A 27,341-nucleotide genomic window follows, 5' to 3' on the forward strand; every position below is an offset into this window, starting at 1 on the left:
GTGAAATCTCGCGCGATCGCGCTGGAGCCGTCCGGGACGGGGCGGTCCTGGCGGCGGGGGCGGGGACCCGGAGCGGGAAGATGGCGGCGGCGCAGGAGGCGGACGGGGCTGGCAGCGCCGTAGTGGCGGCCGGGGGAGGCAGCTCCGGTCAGGTACGGAGGCCGAGAGGGGCCTGAGGGGTTCTTCCCCACTCGGGGGGCCTCCCACGGGGCGTGTCCTGCCTCTTTTCACATAATCCTGTGCTCTGAGGGGTCCTTGCCCAGAGGGACCTTGAATACCGGGCCCAGGCGGAGCCGGGCAGCCTGGGAGGCCGGACAGTGCGGGGAGCCGGGCCCTGTTGCGCGCCGGGTCCCCTGCATACTCGCGCCGGGCGGCCACCAGGCTCACTGCTCGAGCCGAGGAGACAGGGGCGCGGAGGGGCGCAGACTTGTACCCAGGCTCCCTGGGTTCTCGACTCCACGGTTCCAGGCTCCCGGATCGTTCCTAGAGTGGGCTGGCGTTCACGGCATGCTCTAGGTGTGGGCAGTGATTGATTATTTTGGAGTTTTCTAACTCTGGGAAAGTCAGGTAATCATCGTGGTGAAAGGCACGCGCTATGGAGACTGACAGACCCATTTTACAGACAGGAATCCAAGGAACAGACTAAGGCGCTTACAGAAGGTCATCTAGGTTAGGTTTGGGATCTGTTCCCTGTAGAATTTACTGGCCGTTGCTGAAGCAGGGTGGTCGAGACAGAGATGGGTTTACTTTCAGCGTACATGAGTCCTATGGGGAAATTAATCCTGGCACTGACTCTTGACCCATTGCCACTTCAGCTAAACAGACTGTGGAACATACTAGTTAGGGCAGCCACCCTTCAAATGTTTAGGGAGTCGATGCAATGACAACGGAGGTTCTGTCGTCCCACCCACTGGGATGTCACTGACATGTGGGAGGCAGAACAGGGGAGAGGAGCGCAGGTTGTGAGAAGAGAACAAATCCGAAGCTGACTCTGGGTGTGACCTTGGGCAAGTTCCTTTCCCCCCTTCATTTTTCCAGTGGTAAATGGAGGGGTTGGACAGGAGGACCAGCCCTGTGAGAGCCCTGCTCTCTCTTCTCCTAGCCACGAGGGTGTCTCTAACCATGTCCCTTCATCAGTGGAGTGAGAGAGAAGACAGGAGTATAAAGAAGTATAATCCTAGAGTGACAAGGGTGGTGACCAAAAAAATCCATGTCAGGGACTGAGGGAGCCCAGAGGAGGGGCAAATAATACCACCTGGGGAGGACACTAGGGTGAGATTTGCGTGACAGAGCCAACCTTTCTGGTCTGGATCTTTTCAGCATCTTCAACCCGGGCCTGGCCCTGAGAGTAGTCCTAGGAAATGTTTGTCCCTGTCTTCAGGGGCTTCCCAGTCTCACTGAAAGAAGGCCTTTCCCTCTCGTGAGTTTCTGTTGATTATTGCCTGGGGGGTGTTCAGAGAGACTAGGGCTCAGTTTGCCCTGATTGCCCTGAGCTTACAGAAACCCACCCCTACTCCAGCCCCCGCAAGATCTCTTGTCCGACTTCTATCCAGAGTCTTTCAAGATTTATCCCTTTGCTTTCAGGATTAAGTACAAATTCTTTGGCAGACCGAGGCCTTGCGTGATCTGCCTTTTTTCCCTTAGACTCGATTAGGATTTCTCAGCTTCAGCACTGTTGACATTTGGGGTTGAACAGTTCATGGTAGGCGCTGTCCTGTGTGTTGCGTGATGTTTAGCAGCATCACTGGCCTCTACACGTTGGATGTCAGTAACACACACGTCCCTCCCCCATTGTGACAACCAAAAACATCTCCAGGTGTTGCTAAATGTCCCCTGGAGGGAGTGGCAGCCGGGGGGAGGCAAAATTGTCCCTGCCTGAGTCCCTGGACAAGAGCAGCATCAGCCACTGTGAAGCTCTTACTATGAAACGAGGCACACGCCTTGCTCTCTTTTCTCCTAGCCTTTGCACAGGTTTCTCCTGTCTTTACCTGATGGATCCTTATTAGTCCTGGATATCTCAGGTGTTCTCTCCCCGAGGAGCCTCTCTGACCCTCTCACACTGCCTGGTGCCAGCCCTGTCCACCCTGGGTTGTCACTGTCTCCTCCTGTGGACTGGGAGCCCCTGGAGGGCGGAACGGGAACTGCCTGGGTCAGCGCTGTGTCCCCAGCACCGCCCAGCTCAGGGGTGGGCATGGAGCAGGCACTCGGCACCTGTGGGATGAATGGGTCTTGAGGCAGAGGCCAGGCTGAGGTGGAATTCCCAGTGTGGATCCAGGCAGTCAGAGGATGCCCCGAGTTCCCTCAAGCCCCAGCCCCGTCTCAGGGCCTCCGCTGCTTCCTGGGGCCCTTCATGGGTGCTCTGGGGGTGGTGTGAGACTGGGCACGCGGGTCCCAGAGCCGGAACTATGTCTTAGTCACCGCTGAGCCCTCAGCCTCCGCTGCTGCCCTCGCCTGGCCCCTGGGCGGGCCCTCAGCGATCTCCTGCTCCAGCCAGCCTGCCCCTCCTTCAGCCAGGGCCTCAGACACCAGCCCACAGCTCTAATAATCATCCTTGTAGCTGATGTGGGTTGAGTCCCCACTGCCTGTTAGTCCCCATGCTGATACTGGGAATCGGCTGTGAACAAACAGAGGCTGTGCACTCTTGGAGCCCAGGTATTTGTTGAGGACTGGGGGGTGGGGTGGAGTTAGGGACAGGGACAGTGAATAAGAGAAATAAGAAAGTTTATCCAGATAAGAACATATATAAGAAAAACATACAGCAGCTTGGGTGGTGGTAAGTGCCGTGGCCAGAGCTAAAGCTGGGGAGGAACATAGGAAGTGAGGGTTGGGTAAGAGGGTTGTAACTTAAATACAGTGGTCTGGGAAGGGCTTTCTGAGGAGGTGACGTTTGAACAAGGATCTACCGGAGATGAGGGAGGGAGTCACACGGACAGTGGGGGAAAGCCCTTCAGGTGAAGAGAACACCCAGTGCAAAGGCCCCGAGGCAGAAGAGGCCTGGGGTGATGAGGGAACAGTGGGGAGGCTGGCCTGTCTGGAGCAAGTGACTGAGGGGAGGCGGGTGAGAGCAGACAGGCATGGAGGATCGTGCCAGGCCCCAGAGGGCCACGGTGACCGCTTTGCCTTTACTGTGAGAGGAGTGGGAGCCGCGAGAGGGTTACCTTTTTACTGAGGTGTAGACACCTGTGGTCAGTGCGGAATTCAGAAGCTTTCTGTACCTTTCTGCATTGTGCAATGCAGCCACTGCCCCAGTGTGGTCTGAGAATGTTCCCAGCCTCTAAGAGTGCTCCCTGGTTCCCTTCTGCATGTTCTCTGCCCCAGCGGTGGTCCTTTTTTATGGCTCAGTAGCATTCCATTGTGCCGATCCAGCACGGGTCACTCATCAAAAGACTCGTTTGTGGGTTGCTGCTGGCTTTATGTATAACACTGCTATGAACATTTGCATGTAAGCTTTTGTATGGACCCATGTTCTGAATTCTCTTGGGCAGAGACCTCCGAGTGGGATTGCTGACTTGGTTGGCGGGGGCACACTTAGCTTTTAAGTATCTTCAGGATTTTCCAAAGCAGCAGCTGTGTCCCCGCCAGCAGCGTACAACTCTTCAGTTTCTCCACATCCTCACCAGCACTTGTGCTTGTCCCTCTTTCTGATTACAGCCATCCTAGTGATTTGGTTTCCCTTTGCATTTCCCTGGGAGGGTTTCCAGGCCAGCTTGTCCACCATCATGGGTAAGATAACAGACCTGGGAGCCAGCTGGGTGCTAAGGTGCTCGGTGTCTGACTCTTTGCAGCCCCAGGGCTCCCCTGTCCATGGGATTTTCCGGGAAAGAATACTAGAATGGGTTGCCATTTGCTACTCCAGAGGATCGTCCCAACCCAGGGATTGAACCCGTGTCTCTTCTGTCTCCTGCACTGGCAGGTGGGTTTTTTACCACTAGCGTCACCTGGGAAGCCAGCCAGACATGGGTTCAAATCCTTGCCTGACTTCAGCCTTCCTTTTCTTGACCTGGAATCAGCCCAGACCTGCTGGAAAACCTTGCCCCCTTTTCCCAACCCCTACCCTGTGTCGCCAGGAGCAAGGCTAGCCCTGAACTCTGCACGATGCCTGTTTGACCTCGCCTGCCCCTTGGTCAAGGCTTTGCCCACACCTTTTCTCTCCCTCAGTTGCCCTTCACCCAAATGTCAAAGACAGCTTCTCAGGACGCCTCCCCGACTACCCAGCCACCCCTTTGTCATCACCCGCTCTGCTTGTTTCCTCCGGAACACATCCCCGTTTAGCATTGTTAATTATCCTGTTTACTTTTCTGCCGGCGTGCTTCCCCCTAGACCCCAAGCTCCGGGAGGGCAGGGCCCAGAGCTCTGTGGCCAGCACTGACCCCACCACCCAGCACCAGGCCTGGTGCTTGGGAGGTAACTTCTTTTGACATGTGAAAGAAATCTTTTCTGCCCTAAATGTATGGTATTATCACAGCCTGGCCCTTGGTCAGAGAGGTGAAGTGTCAGTGAGGGGAAGTGACACGCCCAAGATCTCACAGCCGGTAACTGTGGGACCAGACTGCAGCCTGGGTCTCTTGGACTCCAGAGTCTCCGCCTTTGACCCCAGCGCTGTGTGCTGCCCCCCACTTCTGGGAGGTGAAAGGAGAGCACTCTCACTGGTGAAGGGGCCCGGAAATGACAAGTGATGCGCTTAACAAACACTGGCCTCGGCTTCGTTGCAGCCTCATCTGGCTGTGGGGGCCTCTGTCTTCCGCTCTCGGGGGCATTTGCAGCTGACCGAAGGCAGAGGAGCAGGTTTGGGGTGGGAGGGAGAGAACTGGGGGGGCCCAGGAACAGGTAGACTTGAGCGGCTTGGGTGTTCAGGGCAGGCCTTTGAGGCAGCATTGGTTGATTCTCCAGGTGTTTATCGAGCCCCTGCTCTCTGCCAGCGCTGGGCGGGGCAGTGCACCCACCTAAAAGCAATCGTGACTGTCCTGGTCCTGTTCTTTAAAGCTGGGGGGTGAAGGCACAGCTATCGGGAGGGAATAGGGCAGGACAGGGGAGCCAGCAGGTGCAAAGAGCAGGGCAGGAAGAATATCTCAGGCCCTTCCAATCTGACATCATGACATTCTCTGCTTCTGAGCTTCTCTGTATTTCTTTTTTAAAAAACTTATTTAGTTTTGGCGGTGCCGGGTCTTGGTTGCTACGCGTGGGCTTTCTCCCGTTGTGATGAGCAGGGGCTGCTCTTCAGTTGCGATGTGAGGGCATCTCACTGTAGTGGCTTCTCTTGTTGCCAAGCTCGAGCTCTAGGGCACTCAGGCTTTAGTTGCTTTTGGGCATGTGGCATCTTCCAGGATCAGGGATCGAACCGGTGTCCCTTGCATTGCAAGGCGGATTCTTAACCACTGGAACACCAGGGAAGCCCCTGAGCTTCTGTTTCTGAGTGAAGATTCTGTCTTTGGGCAGCCCTGCCTGACTCCCTGGCCTGCCCACACCCCTGTCATCCTGCCGTCATCCTTCCTGAGTGACCCAGACACGTGGTGGCTTAGGCTCCCCGAGCTTCGTTTGCCCGACTGCCAGGTGGAGATGTTGCTAGTTCCGGCCTCACAGGTGGTCTGAGCCATGTCCAGGTCACGCACGTCCGCCTGTTTCACGCTCCGGTTGTGGTTGTGTTTCTCTGTGTCTGTCTCACTTGCTGGATGGACCCAGAGCCCTTGGAGGGAGGGGGCCCCCCACAGGGCTGACCACAGAGGAGGATCGTGACTTGTTTGCATAGGGAAGGACCTTTCCGATAAACACCAGCCTTGCACAATCTGACACCTGCCTCCTGACCCCTTCTGCACTGTCCCCGGTGGGCACCTCGAATCCTGGGAGCATGCTGGCCCCCGGGGCACTGGCCCGTCCTCAGAGTCAGACTGTCTCTCATGTTCACGTGTCCACCTCATTGCCTGCCCTGTGCCGGCTGACTGGTTGTAATTTAGGGCTCAGCTCTGGCGTCCCCTCCTCCAGGACTGCTCCCTGACCCCCAGGCTGGGCCCCGCGCCCCCTCTGTGCTCCGCCCTTGCTGGGCCTCAGCACACCGTGGTACCTACAACAGCCTTGGTGCGTCAGGATGCGTCCTCCGTCCTCACTCTGGCCTCTGTCCCTGCAGGTGACCAGCAATGGCAGCGTTGGGAGGGACCCGCCGGCAGAGACCCAGCCCCAGAACCCACCGCCCCAGCCAGCCCCCAACGCCTGGCAGGTCATCAAGGGTGTGCTGTTCAGGTGAGCGGATGCGGCTTTGGTGTTGTTCACTGACAAAAGGTCAAATAAGGAAAGCATAAAGAGGGAGTCCTCTGGCAGTCCAGTGGTTAGGACTCTGCTTCTGCTGCCAGGGGTGAGAGTTCAGTCCCTGGTCAGGGAACTAAGATCCCGCAAGCCTCGTGGTATGACCAAACAAACAAAATTTTAAAAAAGAGGAAAGAATCACTGAGAATGACCATCATCACTGTATTGATGGAGACCCTTTCTGTTTTTTCATAATTCTGGAGGCTGAAGTCTTGAGATTGAGGTGTCAGGCTGTCTCGTTTCCTCTGAGGCCTCTCTCCTTGGCTCGTAGCTGGCTGTCTTCCTGTGCCTTCACCAGGGCTTTCCTCTGCCTGCGTGTCTGTGTCCTAATCTGCCCTTTGTATGTGGGCAGCAGTCTTGTGGGATTAGGGCCCACCCTGAGTAATGACCTCACTCAGCCTTAATCACCTCTTCAAAGGCCCCGTCTGCCCATACTGTCACTGAGATACTGAGGGTTAGGACTGCAACACGTGAACATGGGGTGGGGTGGGGTGGGGACACAATTCAGCCACAACATTTGCATTACATAAAATTTACCATTTTAACTTTTTTTTTTCCTGGCCGCACCGCAAGGCACATGGGATCTTAGTTCCCCGACCAGGGATGGAACCCATGCTCCCTGCATTGGAAACCCAGAGTGGTAACCACTGGACTGCCAGGGAGGTCCCATTTAACTATCCTTAAGTGTACCATTCAATGGCATTTGGTACATTGATATTGTGGTGCAACCATCAGACCATCTATCTGCAGAACTTTATCATCTTCCCCAAACTGAAACTCTGTGGGCTTCCCAGGTGGCTCAGTGGTATAGAATCCGCCTGCCAGTGCAGGAGATGCAAGAGACGTGGGTTTGTGGCTCAGACAGTAAAAGCAATGTAGGAGACCCAGGTTCGATCCCTGGGTTGGGAAGATCCCCCAGAGAAGGAAATGGCAACCCACTTCAGTACTCTTCCATGGATGGAGGAACTTCATAGGCTACAGTCCATGGGATTGCAGAGAGTCGGACACGACTGAGCGATTTCACTTTCACTTTCTTTTCCAGTAGTCTTGCCTGGAAAATGTCTTCCCATGGAGGAGCCAGCGGGCTACAGTCCCTGGGGTCACAAAGAGTCGGACACGACTGAGCACACACATCCCCGCTGAAACTCTGTACCCATTAAACACTGACTGCTTATCTCTCCCTCACCCGCTTCAGCCGCTAGCCACCAGCATTCTACAGTACCTTCTGATTCTATGAATTTAACTGCTCTGGGTACCTCCTGTAAGTGGAGTCATACAGGCCATCCTTTCGAAACTGGCTGGTGGGCACCCTTTTACCTGTGGATTCACGTGACCATTCCCAGGTGCCAGGAGGACAGGACCTGCCTTCTGGAAGCCCAACCTTTGACCAAGCCCTGGGGAGCCTCTGGAAGGGCGTGGGAGGTGGGGGGAGGAATCTCCCTGGGTGGGTTTCTTCATCTGTGGGCCCCTCCCTTGGCTTCCCCATTCACTCCCTCCTGTCCCCTTGCCCCCATGTCCAGTAGCCACTCTATGGACCATAGCCTGCTAGGCTTCTCTGTCCATGGGATTTTCCAGGCAAGAATACTGGAGTCGGTTGCCATTCCCTTCTCCAGGGAATCTTCCCAACCCAGGGATTGAACCCACGTCTCTTACATCTCCTGCATTGGCAGGTGGGTTCTTTACCACTAGTGCCAACTGGGAAGCCCAGTAAGGAGTTAGAATCTTCTTATATATCAGTTTCTTCTTTGCATGCTTCAGGCAGCTAGGAATAAGGATTATTTTTATCTTTCCCTTCATTTTTACATAAGAGGTAGCCTATTTTACACAGTTCTGCACCTTGATTTTTCTCATTAACAATATATCTCAGAATCCTCTCCACATCAGTACATAAGAGAGCTTCCTTCAGATAGGCATTCTTCATACAGACACGGTGTAGGCTTATTTCCTTCCTTAGAATCAGGCAGCACCAAGAAGCGGTCCCCGTGGCTGCCCGAGGACCTTCTCCATCCGGAGTTCTTAGATGGGCTTCAGGCTTTGTGCTCAGGGGCCTGTGAACTCTCTGAAGCATCAAGCAGATTGTGAGAGTGGCCTCTTTGGGGAGGAGAGGGTAGAGTCCACGGGTTGCAGCGCCTCCTGCAACTATACCAGTGGTTACCTGGAGTAGGGGTGGGATGGGAGGGTGGTTTCATATGCTTTTTTATATACTTACATTTTTTTCTGTGAATGTATTGATAGACTGCCTGCTTGAGGTTGGAGAGAAGTCTCTTTTATATGCTCACTCCAGTAAGTTGAGAAGCAGTAGGTGAGGCCAGCCCTGGTATCCTCGGGCAGGGCCTCCTAGTCTGGGAGGCGGGGGTGGTGGGCTGCATCTGAGAGGGCCCGCGATGAGCAGATGGTGCACACTGGAGGGAACTGGGGATCTGGAATCCTGCAGAAAGTTTGGTCCAGCCTGCCACGTCTTACACACAGGGGCCCAGGTTCCCCGAGTGGGTGGGCCCCCTGCAGGCCACGCAGTAAGTCAGGGCAGAGCTGCCTGTGGATGTCCTTGCTCCCACACTCTCTCTTGGCATATTTACTAAAATAAGAGCCTCTCTTGGAAGTGGAGGGGGTCCCTGGAGATCACCAGCGTCAGACCTTCCCCAGCCCTATGCATCGGGGACCTCCTGGGGCAGCAGCGGATGGCTCACCTGAGCCGTGGCCCCTGAGACCCCAGGGCTGTGTGCCTTGTACAGGCAGAGGCAAGTCCCTGAGCCTGACCTGCCCTTCGGTGTGGTTTGGGGCTCAGCAGGGAGGTGCCCACGCACACTAGAATTCCCTTGTAGTGTTTTTCACTACAGTTTACAGTTTGTTGTATGCCTTTTTTCATATGATGAAAGTAACGGTAATAGCTGACACGTCTAAAGCATTTACTGTCGGTACCAGGCTCCATTCTAGATGATGTATGTATCGTGTGTGTGTGCATGTATATATCAAGGCATCTAATGTTTATAAGCAACCCTACGTGGTAGGTAATACTGTTGTCCCCATTTTAACTGTTGAGGAAATGGAGGCCTGGAGAGGTTGAATCCTGCCTGAGGTCGCACAGTCAGGAAGTAGCAGAGCTGGACTTTGGATGCAGATATCGCAGCTTAGAGGCTGAGCACTTAACCTCACTGCTACACAGTTGAACAATGTGGGGATCAGGGGTGCCTATGCTGTGAATCCACATATAGCTTAGAGTTGGCCTTCTGTGCCAGCGACTCCTCCATATTTGTGGTTCCACATCCACAGGTTCAACCATCCATGGATTATGTAGTACTGTAGTTACTACTGAAAAAGATTTGTGTGTTCAAACCCTTGTTGTTCAAGGGGCAACTGTATGGCTTTTCACACCTGTGATCAGTAAGTCCTTGGCTCATTTAGTAATTACAGAGCTGCATGTACATGAGAGCCCTGAATTAACACAATAGAATTTTCCCTCTGTCTCATGTACTGTTCTGGACTTAGGCAGACCATGGTTCTGCAGTGTTCTGCATCCCAGATTCCTTCCTGCTCTTTGTTCATTCCTGGAGTTTGCCTTTTATCCTCATGGCCTAAAACAGCTGCTGAGGATGCAGCCATCATGTCCACATTTCAGGAGGGAAGAAGAAATAAAGGAGGGATGCTCTGTCTCTTTAAGATACTTGTATAACATACTGTTTTTACATTTTACTGGCCAGGACTTCACCATGTGTCTACACCTAGCTGAAATGCTAGACTTGTAGTCTTTATTCCAGGTAGCCAAGAGGTCCAGTTAAAATTTAGGAGTTTTCTTTCTGATGGAGAAGGGGAAGATGAATACTGGGAGAAAACTAACAGTTTGCTATAGTTTTATTGTGGGGCTTTTTATTTTGTTCATTAAAAAAATATTCAAAAAGCAAAAAAAAAAAAAATTCAAAAAGCAAAGTGTAAAGAAGAAAATAAAAACCACCTAACGGTCGCCAGCATTCGACATTACTGTGTTGGAGGGGATCCTTTGGCCGCGTGGGCTTTTCTCTAGTTGCAGCGAGCCGGGCTGCTGTTCGTTGCAGTGCACAAGCTTTTCGTTGTGGTGGGTTCTCTTGTTGCAGAGCGCGGGCTCTGGGGCTTGCTGGCTTTGGTAGTTGCAGTTGCTGGGCCTTGGGCACAGGTTTTTAGTTGTGGCATACGGAGTTAGCTGTTCCTCGGCTTGTGGGATCGTCCCAGACCAGGGATGGAACCCGTGACTCCTGCATTGGCATGCGGAGTCTTTACCACTGAGCCACCAGGGAAGCCTCTGCGCAGAGTGTTTTTAAAGACAGTATTGTGTTTTGAGGCATTTTGTGCTGTTTTTGCTTACCCCAGGTCTTCCCTATTCCCCCAAAGCAGGGGGTCCGTTTTAAAGTTGATTTGTGCTTTATGCCTGTCTCTGCTTTTATGATGGTATAAAGGTGCATTACAGATTGTTGGGATTTTTTGTTTCTTTTTATTGCAGCAAAAAATGTATATAACATAAAACTTACCATTTTAACCATTTTTAGGGGTACAGTTCTATGGCGTTAAGTACATTCACATTACTGTGCAGCCATCATTGCCAAACTTCTCCAAAACTCTTTCATCTTCCTCATCTGAAACTGTCCCCATTAGACACCAACTTCCATTTCTCTTTCCTCCAGTTCAGATTTTCTGTGGGGTTTTTTAAGTATATTACACAATATGGATGGATAACTCTATATATTTTCCTTCCCCTTGCCTTTCTCTTTTAAAAGTGTATCCTGTAAATACCTCTGCTTCATTTTCAACTCAAAGATTGTATATTATGTTTATTCGATTTTGTAAATTGAGAAAATGATTCTAATATATTTGTTTTAACTAAGAAAAAAGAATACGTGTACACAAGTATACTTTAATAAAAATGAATAAAGAGAATATATATTTACATGTATTATGTATAAAAATTATATGTAAGAATATAGAGAATATATTGCTGTATTAAGAGTTGTAATTATGTATATAAGACTATATATACATGCTTGGTGTTTTCTTACTATATATGTATATTTTTTTTGGCCATGAAACGAGGCTTGTAGGATCTTAGATCCCCTACCAGGGATTGAACCCACACCCTCAGCAGTGAAAGCGCAGAGTCCTAACCACTGGACTGCCAGGGAATTCCCTACATAACTCCTCCAACTAGTTTCCAACAAGAAAGTTGGTCTGCGTAACCTAGCCCAATGTTACTAAAAATAGGGACTCACAATTCCTTACTATCTGCTCGTCCAGTTTTCAGTTGACTTGAAGTTCTGAGATGTTGCTCTCCCTAATGTCTGTGCCTCCAAAATGCTGGGATTCCAGATTCCAGGGTTCTCACACTTTGGGGTTCCAGGGGACTGGGACCCGGGGTTTCTAGTTCTGAGGTTTCGAGGGTCTGAGTCCCTGCGGCCTGTGGCTACCAGCCTCCCAGTGGGAGTCAGTGCCGGGGCCCCCACACTGGCGGACACAAGCATCTGGGGTCTGTCCCAAGGCATGGCCTCTGGGGGCATCTGGTCTTCTCAGCAGCCCTGCAGCTGCCTTCTCCGGGACCCCCCTCCCTGATCAGGCCCCCAGTCAGGCCCCAGCAGGTGCTGAGTCCGGTCAGGAGTAGCCACACTGGGAAGAAGAGGACTCACCATCTGCCCTGCTTGCCTCCTCAGGATCTTCATCATCTGGGCCATCAGCAGCTGGTTCCGTCGAGGGCCGGCCCCTCAGGACCAGGCAGGCCCTGGAGGAGCTCCGCGCGTCGCCAGCCGCAACCTGTTCCCCAAAGACACTTTAATGGTAACTGCTGGCTGGGAGGCCAGACCCGGGAGAGGAAGGGATGGGGTAGGGAGGGGGAGTCGCACGGGCAGTCAGCACGGACGCAGTCCCCGGTCACAGTCAGGTCTGTGAACAGGTCTGGGGTCAAAAGACTCTAGGTTCATCTTCAGCCTATGAAACCTGAGTCACTCAAGTGACATTACGAGGAACAAAGAAATTCTTTGGGGTTTGGGCTGGTGTTCTCTCTGGGGAAGAGGGACATCGTGCAGGAGAAGCAAGTGTTCTGACCTCAACAGTCTTGGCTTCTCCCGCGTTTGTGGTTCTCCAGAGCTCTGGGGTGCCAGATTTATCGGAATTCTGGCCAGCAGGATTACCGCTGCTGAGCTGGTCCTTATCAGGGGTCTTCCAGGTTCTGGAGAGAGAAGGCCACGGGGACGTGAGAAGGGAGTGGGTTCCGACGCCGCCTCTGCAGCGGCCCTGGGTTCTCAGTAGCCAGCCGACACTCCTGCACACCTTGACTGGGCTTTATCCATCGAAATTCTGATGAAGAAGCGCAAGAGAGGCTGAGAGGAAACATAATGCAGGGAGGTTCGGATCCTTTCTAGCCCTAAATTCTAATTGTCAGACTGGCCATTGTTAAGATTCAAGGTTGATCCCTTGGTTGGGAAGATTCCCCTGTAGAAGGAAATGGCAACCCACTCCAGTATTCTTGCTTGGGAAATCCCAGTGACAGAGGGGCCTGGTGGGCCACAGTCCCTGGAGTCGCAAAGAGTCAGACATGACTGAGCACGCACGCCTTCCTCCTTAGACGTCATAGGCTCAGACCAGGACAGACGTGGTGGGGTATGAGGAAAGAGATTTATTCTACCAGCTGCCACGCTTTTCCCCACTAACCCTCCACACCCCAGATTGTTCATGTTACTGTGATGACAGCTCCTCACCTGCTCTTTTATCTGTCAACCTTCAGAGGCTCCTATGAGCAGCCCTGGCTCACTCCCCTCCGCTTCCCCTCCCGACAGAACCTGCACGTGTACATCTCCGAGCACGAGCACTTTACAGACTTCAACGCCACGTCGGCGCTCTTCTGGGAGCAGCAAGACCTCGTGTACGGCGACTGGACTAGTGGCGAGAACTCAGATGGCTGCTACGAGCACTTTGCTGAGCTCGACATTCCACAGGTGGGGACGGCTTCTGGTTTCCGGCTCCACGGCTGCTGGGCCAGCACCCAGGGCGTATCCTTGAACCAGCTCCCAGGCCTGCAGTCGGGAGTCTGGGTTCCAAGCCTGGCTCTGCCCTCAGTTCACACGCTCTTGAGCACAGGTTGACCCCACGGTCTCTGGGCCTCGTTCCCTCCACTTCTCCCGGCAGATGGAGTTGGAATTGGCCTCCCACCTGCATTCAGGGTTGTGATCTGTGGTTTAAACCAGTGAAAGATGAGTAATCGTCCCTGGAGGTGTCCAGTCAGGCAGCCTGGTTTGAAAAATACAGTTAGTGTTGATTAAGTGCTCACTGCATACTGGGCACCAGACTAGGCTGACTGGGGGGTACCTCCCAAGGCAGTGGGAACTTTTCTTTCCATTTAACTAATGAGGAAGATTAGGTACAGAGAGGCCATACCCGGGGTCACACAGCCAGTGACAGTTTTGAACTCAGGCTGTCTGACTGTGAACTCTACAACAGCCCCAGGTTCCGATCCCACCTCCTCCAGGAAGCTCTCCCTGACGGCAGGCTCAGGCAGAGCCCTCTCTGGGCTCCCCCACCCAAGCCTTGCCAACTCTGGGTGGAGGGGGGAGGTGGTCGCTACCTGAATATGGATCTCTTTCCCCATGGGACTATGAACCCTGTGATGGTAAGGCTGGGACCATCTTGGTCACCACTGTATCCCCAGGTCTGCTTGGCAGTGGACTGGGTGCAGAGTCTGTGACTGCTGAAGCATCAGTGAATGTGATGGCTCTGTGAATGTCGACATGTCTCTGGGGCTGCCCTTGTTCATGTCTCCCCATCAGGTGTCCTCAGCTTCCTGGGGAGGAGGGGGTGTGGGCACTGTGTCTGGCTCTGTCTTGGTCTGTTTGGTAGCTGGAGGCGGTGGGGCAGATGCAGGCCTTCTGAGGCAGGTACGACAGTCCCAGCTGTGGGCTGTGGGAGGGGCGACTCCCACGGAGACTTCACGTCCAGCCCCTAGACCCCTCCCCAAGATCCCAGGAGGGCTGCGGGGTAGGAAGCCAGGCAGTGAGGACTGCTCCCAAGGACTTGGAGCTCACCCTCCTTCCCAGCTTTGTGGCGGGAGGGTGTCCAAGTTGTCCCTGATGTTGATTTAAGGAGGTGTCTGAGCAGCGATACAGAGAGGCCAGTGCCATTGGAAGAAGAATTTACTACTTACATTTCCTGGGAGGAGGGGGCCCACCACACCGTGCAGGGCCATGTGCGAAAGTGCCGGGTTTGGATAGGAGCACTTCGAAGGGGCAAGGGGAGGCCTCGGCCGAAACCTCTATTGAGGTTTCCTCTGGACGGGCAGGCCAGGTGGGGAAACAGCTTAGGACTGGGCAGCTTGGTCACTGTGTAGGCTCCGGGCTGGAGCCGTGGTCTCTGGTCGTCTGACGCCTGTCCTGGGTGATTGAGTGCAGCCTGGGCTATGAGAGCTGGGTAAAGGGCTCGTTGCGGGTATGGACTTGGGCTTCTTGGTTTGCGTTTTAAAGGTGTCTTTGAAGACAGGCGAGTTGTTTATTATTTCCAGGAATCAGCTAGCCCTGGGAGGAGCAGTCTCTCCCCCGCCAGATGTGAAAACAGCATAAAATATAAAAAACATAAAAATAAAAAATAAAAGGAAATAAAAAACATGGTTAGCACAGAGGTGGGCTTAAAAGACGGAAGTTGAGGACATGGTGTGGCCGAGTGACTCCCAGCTACCCATGAAGGTCAGACAGAGAGGCTCCAGCGAGGCCTTGGCCACCCACAGGCAGGCGGCCCCCCTGCTTCAGGTTCCTCATCTGTGTTGGGGGGGAGGGTGGGCAGGGAGGGTGGATGAGAACAGCAGTGAAGGACCCAGGGAGGACACAGATGGTGAGAGTCAGGGCCCTGGGGGAGCCCACAGACTGGGTTTGGATCCACTTACTGCCTGTAGTCTCTCCACCTGAGCCTCAGTCACCACGTCTGGAAAAGGGGATAATAACATGCCCCACTGCCTCAGGTGTACGTGCGCTGTGTGGATGTGGACTCGCCGGATCAGGCAGTTGCCATTCGCAGTGCTCAGAGCAGGGTCTGACCTTCATTGTTATACCATTTCATGAATGCAGGCCGCTGGTGTTATTGAGTGCCTCCTCTGGGCTCGAGTGGCTGTGCCCAGCGACCTCGGGTACTCCTTACGGGCCTGCTGTGCCCTCCGTGCTGACCATCTGTGTCCTGCAAGTGGGCCCTGGGACTCAGCGAGGCCACACAGCTATTGTGTGCTGGAGCCCGGTTTTGAATTGGAGTCTAACTGCAGTGTCTGACCCTCAACCCCTCAGCTACACTGCCCACCCTGAGCACTCAGAAATGGGAGTGGGGGTGGACGTCATTAGGGGCTTCAGTTTCCTTGTCCCCGTGCACCCACCTTGCAGAGTGTCCAGCAGAATGGCTCCATCTACATCCACGTCTACTTCACCAAGAGTGGCTTCCACCCAGACCCTCGGCAAAAAGCGCTGTACCGCCGGCTCGCCACAGTCCACATGTCTCGGAGTAAGTTCCTGCCCGCCCTGGGGCCTGGCCGGTGTGGCCAGACTCGAATCCCACGTATCCTACTTGTCTCTGGACACCCATGGACAGGCAGGAGAAGAATCTGCTGAGAGCAGGTGGAGAAAGGGCCTTTGGAGGGGGAGGAGTTGGTGTTCGCAGAAGGGGAGTGCGGGGTCAGCGGTGCACAGTGCCGGGCCTGGTAGACCAGAGGGTCCAGAGTAGTCTGTGGGTAAATGCTAGCTGGATTGAATGAGCAGAGGGAAACCGGAAGGCCCTTGGCCATCGGTTTCATCCAGTGTGATCTCCGATCATCCATGTCAGCTGCTTCTGGAATGAGTGCTGCACTGTGGGCGTCTGGGGCCTCCCTTGGGGCCAGGCGAGCCTTCTGGGCTGCGGGTTTGGGTGCGTCCTGCTTGGCTGTACTCTGAGCCTCTGTCCCCCCACACCCACCAACACACACCTCTGAGCGGGGCCTCTCTTGATGAGGCAGGCTGGTGGGGGCCACGTCACCAGACTGGCCCCACTCTCAGCCTTGCTGGCCGTCCGCCTAGTGCCAGATGCACCCCCCGAGAATCTTGATCTGGTGAGCAAACCCCAGGACAGCCAGTGACCCCAAGAAGCCCCAGGTCAGAACTGTGGCCATTTACAGAGCCTTGTACTGAAACTGAGCTTCTCTCTGCCCAGGGCCTCTTAAAATTTTTTTTGTTTTAAATCTCTTGTTAATGAGCACATGGTTTAAAACTCATGTAAATTCAACCAGACAGCAAAACTCATCCGTCTCCTGCCCACCCCCTCTCTGGTTCCCCTAGTTTCCACTCCCCACTGGCAGCTGCTTTAGCGGTTTCTGCTCCTTAACCTCCAAGGCTCCCAGTAACAAGGCGATGCTGCAGTTTTTGGGTTTTTCTGTTCTAGACATTGTTTCTTGACTTCCTACTCTGGAAGAGGAAATCTCAACTCAGGAACATAATTTGATTAGATTCAAATTCAACATTCAAATGATATTGAGTTTGTGGCTCTTCCTCTCGTCTAAACCACACAGTGTATGTGTTTATTTTCCCCTTCCTATTCTAACTTATTTTCCGTGAGGTTAATAATTATTGGCATTTTTTCATCTGCTCTTTGTCTTTTGTCCTTGAGTCCACTGTCTTCTAATGGGCAGGCAGGGGACTCTCTCAACGCACTTGAGTTTTAGCAGATCTAGAGAACACACCCGCTACCTCCCACCCCCAAAGCCCCCATCCCCTTCATGTAAATGCTGTGTGCCGCACCTCGCTTTGATTCTGTTGTGCCTGCGGACTTGGTTAAGATCCCTCCAGCTGTTTTGTGTGGGACAGCAACAAATGCACTTTAATTTGCGTGGTTAAGTCTTTCCCTACTTCTTTGGGTATAAAAATAACCCAAAGGATGAGAATATTTTTGTGATCATCTACACTGGATGAAGCAAAAAACTAGTGACTGTCAGTTCTCATGGCTGAGTCGGAAAAGTCCCTGGGGTGTGCTGAGCACTGTTCTAACTAAGCAAGTGTGTCTGTGGACCATGTTCTGCAGGGTGTTCTACCCAGCTGGCTGGCAGGCTTCAGTGGAGCGCATCCTCGAAGATGTGGGCTGAGGGGGTGTGGTCTGCAGCCCCCCCCCCAAAAAAAAGGTGTCCCTGCAAGTCTGGGTCACACGTGCCTGATGCCTGAGAGGTTACCTCGCACGTGACCCAGGTGGGCAGCTGCTCACCTGTCCAGTTATCCCCCATCAGCCCTGCTCAGTGCCAGCATCCCTTGTGGTTTCATCTTTGGTGTGAATGTGATCTGTGTCACTGTGTGGCCAGGTCATGTTCACGGTCAGTGCGACAGATACTGGCGTGCTCTGCAAAATAGAATCTGCAGCCTGTGAACCTGAGAAACCACCGGGGTCACCCAGGCTTGCCTCACAGCTGGGCCCTCTTAGAGCAGGGGCTCGGAGGGACATGCCAGCCCACTCCAGGGCATAGAACAGGAGTGTGGGATCGGAAAAGCCCCCTCCCCAAAGAACCAGCGATCAGGACTCTAGCAGAGTGCTGTCCCATAGAGATACAGCGCCTGCCACAGAGGTCATTTTAAGTTATCTAGTGCCCATGTTAAAAAAAAAAGCAGACGAAAAAATGATTGTTAGTAATAATTTTATTGAGGTCAGTGTGTTGTCATTTCAGCATGTGATCAGTATAAGAAATTAACAGGATGTTTTAGTCTTCTTTTTCCTGTTCTCCGTTTCAAAGTTCAGTGTGTGTTATGCTCTCATAACACATCTCCGTTTCAGCGAGCCCCATTGTTGGTGCTCAGGGTATAGTTCTAGAAGCTTTAACTCCTGAAAAGCGGAGCTCCTTTCACCCTTCGGAAGCCAGTTCCATCTCATATCATAATCCCATCTGATGCCACCAAGTTGCAGAACATTCTCCACCTGAGTGGAGAAGCCGCTCTCCTCTGGGGCTGGCCTCTCCCTTCCTCGGACAGCCTCCCTCCCCCAGGTGTGGAGATCAGTGGAGCATGTCCCCCTGGATTCGTTCTCCAAGTTGTCCACCCTTGGGTGTTTCCTGCTTTCCCCCAACAAGTGGGGCCTAGGTCTCAAATGCCTTCCCCATTAGTAATAATAGAAGTGCTGGGATGATATTCATGGGGACGATAGGAGCAGCTGTTCCTGGGCTGAGACCCTCAGTCAATTGCCACAAGAGTTTTTGAGTGTGAGCTTGTCCATAGTCTCCAGAAGCCCCCAGTTCTGAGTGGGTGGGAGGAATCTGGCCCCTGTGGTGTGTGTCAGTGTGACTGTGCCGGAACACTCCGCTTGGCTGGGCTCTGTAGAGCAGAGAGCCCCCTCCCAGTGGTCCTGCCCAGAAAAGGCGAGGCTTTTATCCCCATTGTCAAGAGCGGGGACCGAGGCCCAAGGAGGTGACATAGCTTACCAGTGGCCTCCAGCTCGTGGGAGACAGAGCCGGGGTGTGACCCCAGGGGCCCCCTCTCTTGGCTAGCTCCCTCTCTCAATTCCCCATCTCTCCCTAGCCCCTGAGGGCAGGATGAAGTCTCAGACGGGCCGTATGAGGTCCCAACATAAGGAGGAGCTGAACAGTTACCCAGCTGGGGTGGAGGCGGGGCGACAAGAGTGTAAACAAGAGGCAGCCCTGTCTGTCTGGTGTGTTTTGGCAGGGCTGGGGGCAGGGTGGCAGGGAGCCCGTGGCTGACCTGGCATCCACAGGAGGAAGTGAGGTCCATTCCTGCCCAGGGACTCAGCCCCACAGTACTTTCCATGTTGGTGGCGCTCGGCCGCCTCCAGCGCTGTCGCGCCCACCTGTTTACATCCGTCAATCGCGCTGCTCGTCACCATGGGCCCAGCCTAGAGTGGGGGATATACCAGAGCCCAGGAGGGCCGAACCCCACCTGCAGTTCGTAGACTGGTTGAGGGGACAGACAGCAGACAAGTAAACCAGTGCACAGGTGACCAGTGGGTGGTGATGGGCTGTTGTGAAGGAAACGGAAATGGCAAGGAGCAGGCCTAGGCAGCCTCCTTCAGTGCAGGGGGCAGAGGGCCACATAACCAGGGGCTGGAAGGGGTAGAAGGAGCCAGCCAGGAAGATTCGCACCCTGCTGGGTCCCTGCCAGGGAGACACAGCCGCTCATCTAAAGGCCCAGGGGCAGCACATCTGCGGAGAAGGCAGTGGGGTGGGCTGAGGCAAGGGGGCCATGGCGAGCCTCTCAGGGGCCTTGCCCAGGGCAGTGGGAGCCCTCTAGGGTTCTGAGGCAGAAGGATGGTGCAATTGGATACTTGGTTACAAAGAATCTGGCTTTCCTGGGCAGAGGGCATCTTAGGGGGCAAGAGTGGGCACCGGGAGGCCAGCACTGACGTGACTCTGGTCACCCGGAGGGGGTGCTGTGGCTGGCGCGGAGGAGGGCCCAGAGGGGAGACAGGAGTCAGGTGTTTGGCATGTGCTGGAGGACACGTCCATTCAGGGTGGGCTGATGGAACGGATGTGGCAAATTGCGGAGAGGGAAGACTGGGGACAGTTTGGTGGATGCTACTGTGGCCGTAGAGATGGGGACCCCGAGGCTAGGCGAAATGTGGAAGGCAGTGCAGGCTCTCTGTTGCTGCTGTTGTCCGTTGGCGGGTGGAAGAGTGGGGACCGGGAGCCAGGTGAGCAGCCGTCGGTGGGCGGGGGTCTGGGGCCTGGGTCCCATGAGTGCCAGCCCATCTCAACGTCCACCCCTTTTCCTGGCCTTCCTGCCTGCAGTGATCAACAAATACAAGCGCCGACGGTTTCAGAAAACCAAGAACCTGTTGACAGGAGAGACAGAAGCTGACCCAGAAATGATCAAGGTAAACACGAGCAGAGCCATCGGGTCCTGGGGGCGCCGTCCGGACCCGGGTTCCCAGCTTAGCAGGCAGCCCAGGGGAGTCATCTCCTGCACCACCCCTGAGCCACTGGGGGAGCCTTTATGTCTCCCAGCCTCAGTTTCCCTCACTGGAAGCAGAGTCAGGATGTAGTTAGCTCTCAGGGAGCGGGGGGTGCTCCAGGCGCGGTTCCAGCCGGCTTCTGGCAGTGGCGGGGCGGGCGCTCTGCGCACTGTACACAGACCCACCCAGAAGCCTCTCACCAGCCCGCTGGGTGGTCCCGGCACAGGCAGACTTGCCTGAGGTGTCACAGCCGGGAGATGGCAGGGTCGGGATGCATACCCAAGTGCCGGGCCCAGGGTTGGCCTGGCACAGAGGAGGTACTGGCTGATGGCTGTGGCTCTGGAAAGAACACTCCCCGTCAGTCCAGGGATGTGAACCTCTGGTGGCCCCAAAAGTTTCCCTCTCCACAAGGTGGTTCCAGGTGGGAGGGTGGTCCCTGAGTACGGAGCCTGCACTCCACAGCCTGGCACGCCATCCCATCCAGGTGGGCAGACCTGAGTGTTCTGCTCCAGCGGGTGGCTGGGGACAGCCAGGGCAGTGGGGTCTAGAGGCTGGCCAGCGGCCAGTGGTCGCTGTGGTGGTTGCTCTTTTGCCGTCGCAATGGTCATGGGAGTCCTCCGGAGGAAGCGAGCAGCTGCCTCTGAGGCCCCCCAACCCCTGTCTTCCCTCAGAGGGCCGAGGACTACGGGCCCGTGGAGGTGATCTCCCACTGGCACCCCAACATCACCATCAACATCGTGGACGATCACACGCCGTGGGTGAAGGGCAGCGTGCCGCCTCCCCTGGACCAGTGTGAGTCCCGCCGCGCTCAGGCTCCTGACGGGCCATTTCCTCATCTGGCCCCATCCCTGACCCCTCTACTCCTGTCGTCTCCAACTAGGTGTCCCCCCTCCCAAGCTTCCCGCCCCACCCTCTAGACACACCCCTTTCCCTCCCTCCTGCACCTCCTGGTGACCCCAGTGCTGACCACCATGTGCCCAAACTGGTCTCATCTGGCCCACGAGCTTTCTTCAGAAGGTGTGCACCGTTGCCAACCTTGGAAATGGAGGCAGCATCACTTACGAAGCCAGATTTCTGACTCTTTTACAAAATCCTGACACGCGGTGGCCCTCGGGGCAGCTGGAATCTGGAGCTGAGCTGCACCTGTCCCTCCAGCCGGGGCCTGCCCAGGCTGCCCTTAGCCTCCTCTTCCCGAGGTCATGCAGTCTTTCAGCTCCTTGGTACAGCCCAGAAATGTCCCCTGTCCTCCATTCTCTGTCGGGGGGGGCCCATTGGGTCCCCTTTGTCCTCGGAGGCCATAATCGCCGCACCCTGTGGGTGCCTGTGGCCTCTGGCCCAGGCTGAGTGGCGCCCCCACCGCTCGTGCCTACAGATGTGAAGTTCGACGCCGTGAGCGGTGACTACTACCCCATCATCTACTTCAACGACTACTGGAACCTACAGAAGGACTACTACCCCATCAACGAGAGCCTGGCCAGCCTGCCGCTCCGTGTCTCCTTCTGCCCGCTGTCGCTCTGGCGCTGGCAGCTCTACGCCGCCCAGAGCGCCAAGTCGCCGTGGAACTTCCTGGGTGACGAGCTGTATGAGCAGTCAGACGAGGAGCAGGACTCGGTGAAGGTGCGGCAGCGGGTGGGGCCTTCCCGGGCTGCAGGAGGGGAAGGGGAAGTGGACCGCGCTGCTGGCCTGGGGGCTGCTGGCCGGTGCTCTCCTGCCCACAGTTTCACAACCTCCCAGGGCCCCTCCCCGTGAGGGGCAGGAAGCAGGCACTCGGCCTCTGGCCCTGGCTGACGCTGGGGGTCCTGCCTCTGAGGCTTCCCTGGCTGTCCTTGCCGTGGCTTTTCTGTTTGCCAGCCGGCCCTCTGGGTCTAGACCTGCCCCTTCTGCCCCACGGCCTGCCGCCCGGCCTTTAGGCTCCGACTCGAGGTCTCTGCTCACTCTCCCTGTGTCCTTGAGCAGCATCCTTCTCTGCCCGCCTCTGGCATGTTGGGTCTTGGCCGCGCTTGCCTGGGGCCGTCTCTGGTGTTGGGTTTCTGTCCCTCGCTCCGACTGTCCCTGCATATCTCTCAGTTATTACTCTGCCTGCCCCCATCGCTGTCCCCCCACCTCTCTGTCCCCATTGTTCCCCCTCCCTCGCCCACCTGCTCTGTGCCCATCTGCCCATTTATGACCTGCTCTCCTCCTGGCCAGCACACCCCCTCCTCGGAAGCCCCGGGGTCAGATCTGTGGGAATATCATCAGGCTCTTCCGGGGCCAGAGGAAGGAGAGGCGGGCCGGCTAACAAGGAGTCGCGGCGGTCAGCCTCAGCCGGGGCCTGGCAGTGCTCACGGCCATCTCCCCACCCCCGTCCCAGGTTGCCCTCCTGGAGACCAACCCCTACCTGCTGGCGCTCACCATCATCGTGTCCATCGTCCACAGTGTCTTTGAGTTCCTGGCCTTCAAGAATGGTAAGGGTGGGCCCCAGGGCCCTGTGAGAGGCCATGGGGGGCTGGGGGCACTGGGGTGCGTGTGGGAAGGTAGGGTGCACTCACTCCCTCTTCGTCTCGGGCCCTCTCCCTGCGTGGGGCCCGCCAGCCCCACTCTCCAGATGCCTAGGGAGCGGCTACCAACTCCCAGCCCAGAAACTCCCGGCCGCCGGGTGTGGCGCAGGGGGAGGGGCAGGCCTGCTGTTCTGGCAAAGGTCTGGTCGGCACCGCCAGGAAGCAGGGCCGGGGAACTCCAAGGCTGGGAGCAGGGAAGCCCCACAGCTGCTCCCACCGCCCTGCCCAGCAGGCTGCCCGTTGGGGGAGACCCCTCGGGGGTAGTGCACAGGGCCCACCTGAGTGGGAAGGTGACAGCCGTGTCCCCAGAGGGCCCCAAGGTGCCAGAGGCCAACAGGGGTGATGGCCAGTGTTTGAGGGGCCCTGGCCACCTGGCAGGCACTGTGCAGGCACCCTCACCAGTGAGCCTATGGAAGCCCCGCAGCCAGAGCCCGGAGGCAGCATCATTACCCCACATTTATGGATCAGAGAGGTTGGTTACTTGCCCACAGTCATACAGCTCCCAAGCGGCCCAGCCAGGACTTGGATCTGGGAGCCCGCCCCAGCTCCCGCTTCATACTCCTGGCCCTCTGCAGCTTCTAAAAGTGGCAGTAGTAATGAGTACTATTAATATTATCATCATTATTATTAAGAGGGTATGGATGTGATTGAGTTACCTTCTGGAAAACTGTAACATCAAAACCCAGCAGTAAGTAGTGCTGACCCCAGCAGGGAGGAGTCTGTCAGCTGAGGTGGGTGCCAGTTCAGGCACCAGGGTCCCTCAGGGTCCCTCTTTCCCTAAGCAGAAATGAAGGCATAGGGGAGGTAGTCGCTTGCCCAGGGTCACAGAGCAAGTGTGTGGGCCCGGGGCCAGCTGGCTTTACACCCCGTGCTTGCTGCCTCTCTGGTCTGAAGCAGAACTCAAATCCACGCACCCCCACTAGAAAGAACCCCGTCTTCAGATGCATTCTTCCTAGTTAGGATCAGGTGGGGGAGGTCCTGTGAGGGGCCCCTTCAGATCTCCTGAGGGTCTGATGGTCTAACAAGAGAGGGATGAGCCTGCTGGGTGGGCTGGGGCTCTGGATTCAGAATCAGAGCCGGGTGGGCAGCCAGCACTCAGGCCGTGCCCATGTGACCGCAGGCCTGGCTTCTCCCCCAGAAGACCAGCATCATGCTGACTCGGCCTCCTCTGGTGGCAGAGGCTGGGTGCACAGCCCAGCAGGGTCCCACAGTGCCGTGGTCCATGGGAAGATCAGGGCCGGCAGTGGGGCTGAGCTGGGCCCCACGGAGGGTGGCAACGGTCCGGGGCGGGGTGGGAACACAGGAAGGAGCTTCTGTTGGAGAGCAGAGCCTGTGGTCCTTGTGCACTCCAGCGTGGGTGCTGGCCAGTTCCTTCAAGGGTTTGGGGCCTTGGGCCGAAAGAGTACGCATGCTGGATCTTCCCACCCAGCGAAGGCGCCACAGCACCAGGGTGGACAGCTCAGGTCTGTGTCACACAGACCCAGCTTCCGTGTAGATTCTGCCAGGCCAGGCTGTGCAACCTTAGGGATGCCGCGGCCCTGAGCAGCCCTCAGCACTGAGCGCGAGGAGCCCCGCAGCATGGCCGCTGTCGTCACCATCACTGCCCGTCTAGGGACTGACCCTGGTGCGGGGGTGGGGGGTGTCCAACGCGAGGACTGCAGAGATCCTGCCTTCCTGGGGCTTTGGCGGCACCCGTGGAGCTGACTCTCAGGGGAAACGGGAGTCGTGTGCCCCCTTCCCCCGGGCAGACCCAGTGCCGTCCCAGGAGTCTGAGGAGGTCGGGGCTTGAAGGAGCTGCAGGAGGGTCCAGGCGACTCCTCACCTCCCGGCTGCCCCCCTCCCCTTCCCGTGCACAGATATCCAGTTCTGGAACAGCCGGCAGTCCCTGGAGGGCCTGTCCGTGCGCTCCGTCTTCTTCGGCGTCTTCCAGTCCTTCGTGGTCCTGCTCTACATCCTGGACAACGAGACCAACTTCGTGGTCCAGGTCAGCGTCTTCATCGGGGTCCTCATCGACCTCTGGAAGATCACCAAGGTCATGGATGTCCGGGTAAGTCAGGCCGCCACGCTGTAGCGGGAGCCCCCTGAGGTTGGGAGCGGGGTCGCACGGCCCAGCCAGACCCTGGAGCTGGCCCCGGGGGATTCCCAGTGCCTGCCGCACTCCCGAGACCAAGGGGATTTTCGCACCAGGGGATTTTTCGGGTCACACATGGGGCAGGGGAACTGGGAGCAATGGGGGAAGGTCAGGGGCTGGAGCTGGCTTGGGGGCGGGGGAGGGCAGGAGCCCGCATGGTGGCTGACCGCAGCCTCCCTCCTTCTCTGCAGCTGGACCGGGAGCACAAGGTGGCAGGACTCTTTCCCCGCCCAACCTTCAAGGACAAGTCCACATACGTTGAGTCCTCAACCAAAGTGTATGACGATGTGAGTGTCCCCCTTCCCATTGGGCCCCAGGGAGGCTCTCCAGGTACCCGCTCGCTCCTGGGGGCCCCGGCTCTGGGCAGTGGTTGGGGGGCTGGGATGTCTGTCAGCTGACAGCCCCTTGCTTTAGGGCTTGTGTCATTCCCTCCAGTGTCCTCTGACTGCCACATCAACTTCCTGACTGAGTCCAGAGTTCCCAGGGCCACCTGGAAATTCCCCCGGGCTGGCCTGCCAAACCAGGTGTGGGTGGGTGGGGGCGAGGAGCCAGGGTGCCAGGTGGGGCCCGAGGAGCCACATCCAGCCCCACCCTGTGCCCTGCAGATGGCGTTCCGGTACCTGTCCTGGATCCTCTTCCCGCTGTTGGGCTGCTACGCCGTCTACAGCCTCCTATACCTGGAGCACAAGGGCTGGTACTCCTGGGTGCTCAGCATGCTCTACGGCTTCCTGCTGACCTTCGGTGAGCAGGCCCTGGGCGCACAGCCCCCATGGTGTCCGGGCAGGTATCCAGCCATGGCTCTCAACCCCGTGCTGAGGCCTCGACAGTGAGCGAATCAGCCTGGCCCTGCCCTCCCCACAACTTGAGGTCCAGTGTGGGAGACTGACCCATCCCCAGACATGGACACTTGGGGGTGGTCAGGGATGGCACATGGGCAGCCTCAAAGTGCTGCCCAGTCTGATCTAGGGGTCAGGAACGGATTCCAGGAAGCTCTGGACAGTGCATCTCGGTCATCCCCGGGGGAACCGACAGAGTGAACAGGCAGACAAGGGAGTGACCGCAGGTGATGAGTGGTATGAAAGGGTCAGAGTGAGGGGGCATTGAAGCTGGTGGGGGGACCTCTCTGAGGAGATGACATGTAAACTAAGGCCTGAAAGATGCCTAGGAGGGAACCGTGCAAAGATCTGGTGACAGCGGGCAGAGCAAGTGCAAAGGCCCTGAGGTAGGATGTGCCGGGCTGTTGGAAGTAGCAAGGCCAGTGTGGCTGGAGCAGAGTGAGGAAGGGACAGAAGCCAGAAACGCAGTCAGAGGTGGAGGGTCAGGATGCCCTTTGCTCTGCTCACGGGTGTCCCTTCCTCACCCCCACAGGCTTCATCACCATGACACCCCAGCTCTTCATCAACTACAAGCTCAAGTCTGTGGCCCACCTGCCCTGGCGCATGCTCACCTACAAGGCCCTCAACACCTTCATCGATGACCTGTTTGCCTTTGTCATCAAGATGCCTGTTATGTACCGGATCGGCTGCCTGCGGGACGGTGAGGCCCGGTGGGTGGGTGGGTGGGTGGGCCAGCCGCCCACCCACAGGCTCTCACCAGAGCTGGGCATGGGTGGGGCCTGGTGAGGGAGGGGCCCTGGCCTGGGGGCTCAGCCCACTCTGAGCAGTCCCACTCCTCCACCCCCCCACATGTTGGGGGGCCAGGTGGGCCCTGCCTCTGTCCCTCATGCTACCTCCTCCCCACCTCTCCCCTCAGATGTGGTCTTCTTCATCTACCTCTACCAACGGTGGATCTACCGCGTCGACCCCACGCGGGTGAATGAGTTTGGCATGAGTGGCGAGGCCCCAGCAGCAGCTGCCCCTGTGGCCGAGGCCCTGCCAGCAGCAGGGGCCCTCTCACCTGCCCCCAGCCCTGCCACGACCGAGGCCGCCGGGGAGGAGGCCTCTACACCCCCGCCCTCCCAGGCCCCCCAGGGGCCCAGCTCTGCCAGCGAGCCCCAGGAAGCCCCTCCAAAGCCAGCAGAGGACAAAAAAAGGGATTAATCACTCCTGGTCCTCCTCCGCCCAGGCTCCTGGTGACCACCACCCCGCTGCCCTGGCCCCTCGCCACCCCATCCCCGTTGCTCTTTCCCTGGACAGATCGGGCCGGGGTGGCGGGAGGCCCCCACGGCCGGGGCCCAGTGTGTGGCATGGGGGCCGGGGCAGGCCAGGGCCCATCATTTGTGGAGGCGCCGTCCGTCTGTCTGTTCCTCTGTGTTTCTAGCCATCGCGCCCCGCCAGCCCAGCACCATTGGGAATCATGGTGAAGCCAACGTGGCACTGCCGAGGGGGGGCCAGGCGGGGGAGGGGCCGGGGCCCCGCGGAGGGACGCCCACGGCCGTCGTCATCTTGTCTCTCGATCCCCCACCGAGCCCCCTCCTCCCAGACCGCCGCCCTTTAACACAGTCTGGATTTAATAAATTCATATGGGTGTTTAACTTAAACTCA

At 56.5% G+C, this 27,341-nt stretch overlaps 1 protein-coding gene across 1 annotated transcript; it reads left to right on the forward strand.

The window, feature by feature from the left end:
* CLPTM1 (CLPTM1 regulator of GABA type A receptor forward trafficking) lies at positions 1-27,341 on the forward strand. The gene is made up of 14 exons (XM_043899451.1): positions 1-152; positions 6,122-6,234; positions 11,967-12,090; positions 13,089-13,247; positions 15,666-15,783; positions 20,027-20,112; positions 20,862-20,982; positions 21,563-21,807; positions 22,541-22,634; positions 24,584-24,774; positions 25,050-25,145; positions 25,464-25,599; positions 26,227-26,394; positions 26,611-27,341. Exons 1-14 carry the CDS (start codon positions 81-83, stop codon positions 26,895-26,897), a joined length of 2,010 nt encoding a protein of 669 aa, XP_043755386.1. The 5' UTR covers positions 1-80; the 3' UTR covers positions 26,898-27,341.

The sequence above is a fragment of the Cervus elaphus genome, chromosome 4 (assembly GCF_910594005.1).
Source record: "Cervus elaphus chromosome 4, mCerEla1.1, whole genome shotgun sequence".
NCBI classification, from domain to species: domain Eukaryota; kingdom Metazoa; phylum Chordata; class Mammalia; order Artiodactyla; family Cervidae; genus Cervus; species Cervus elaphus.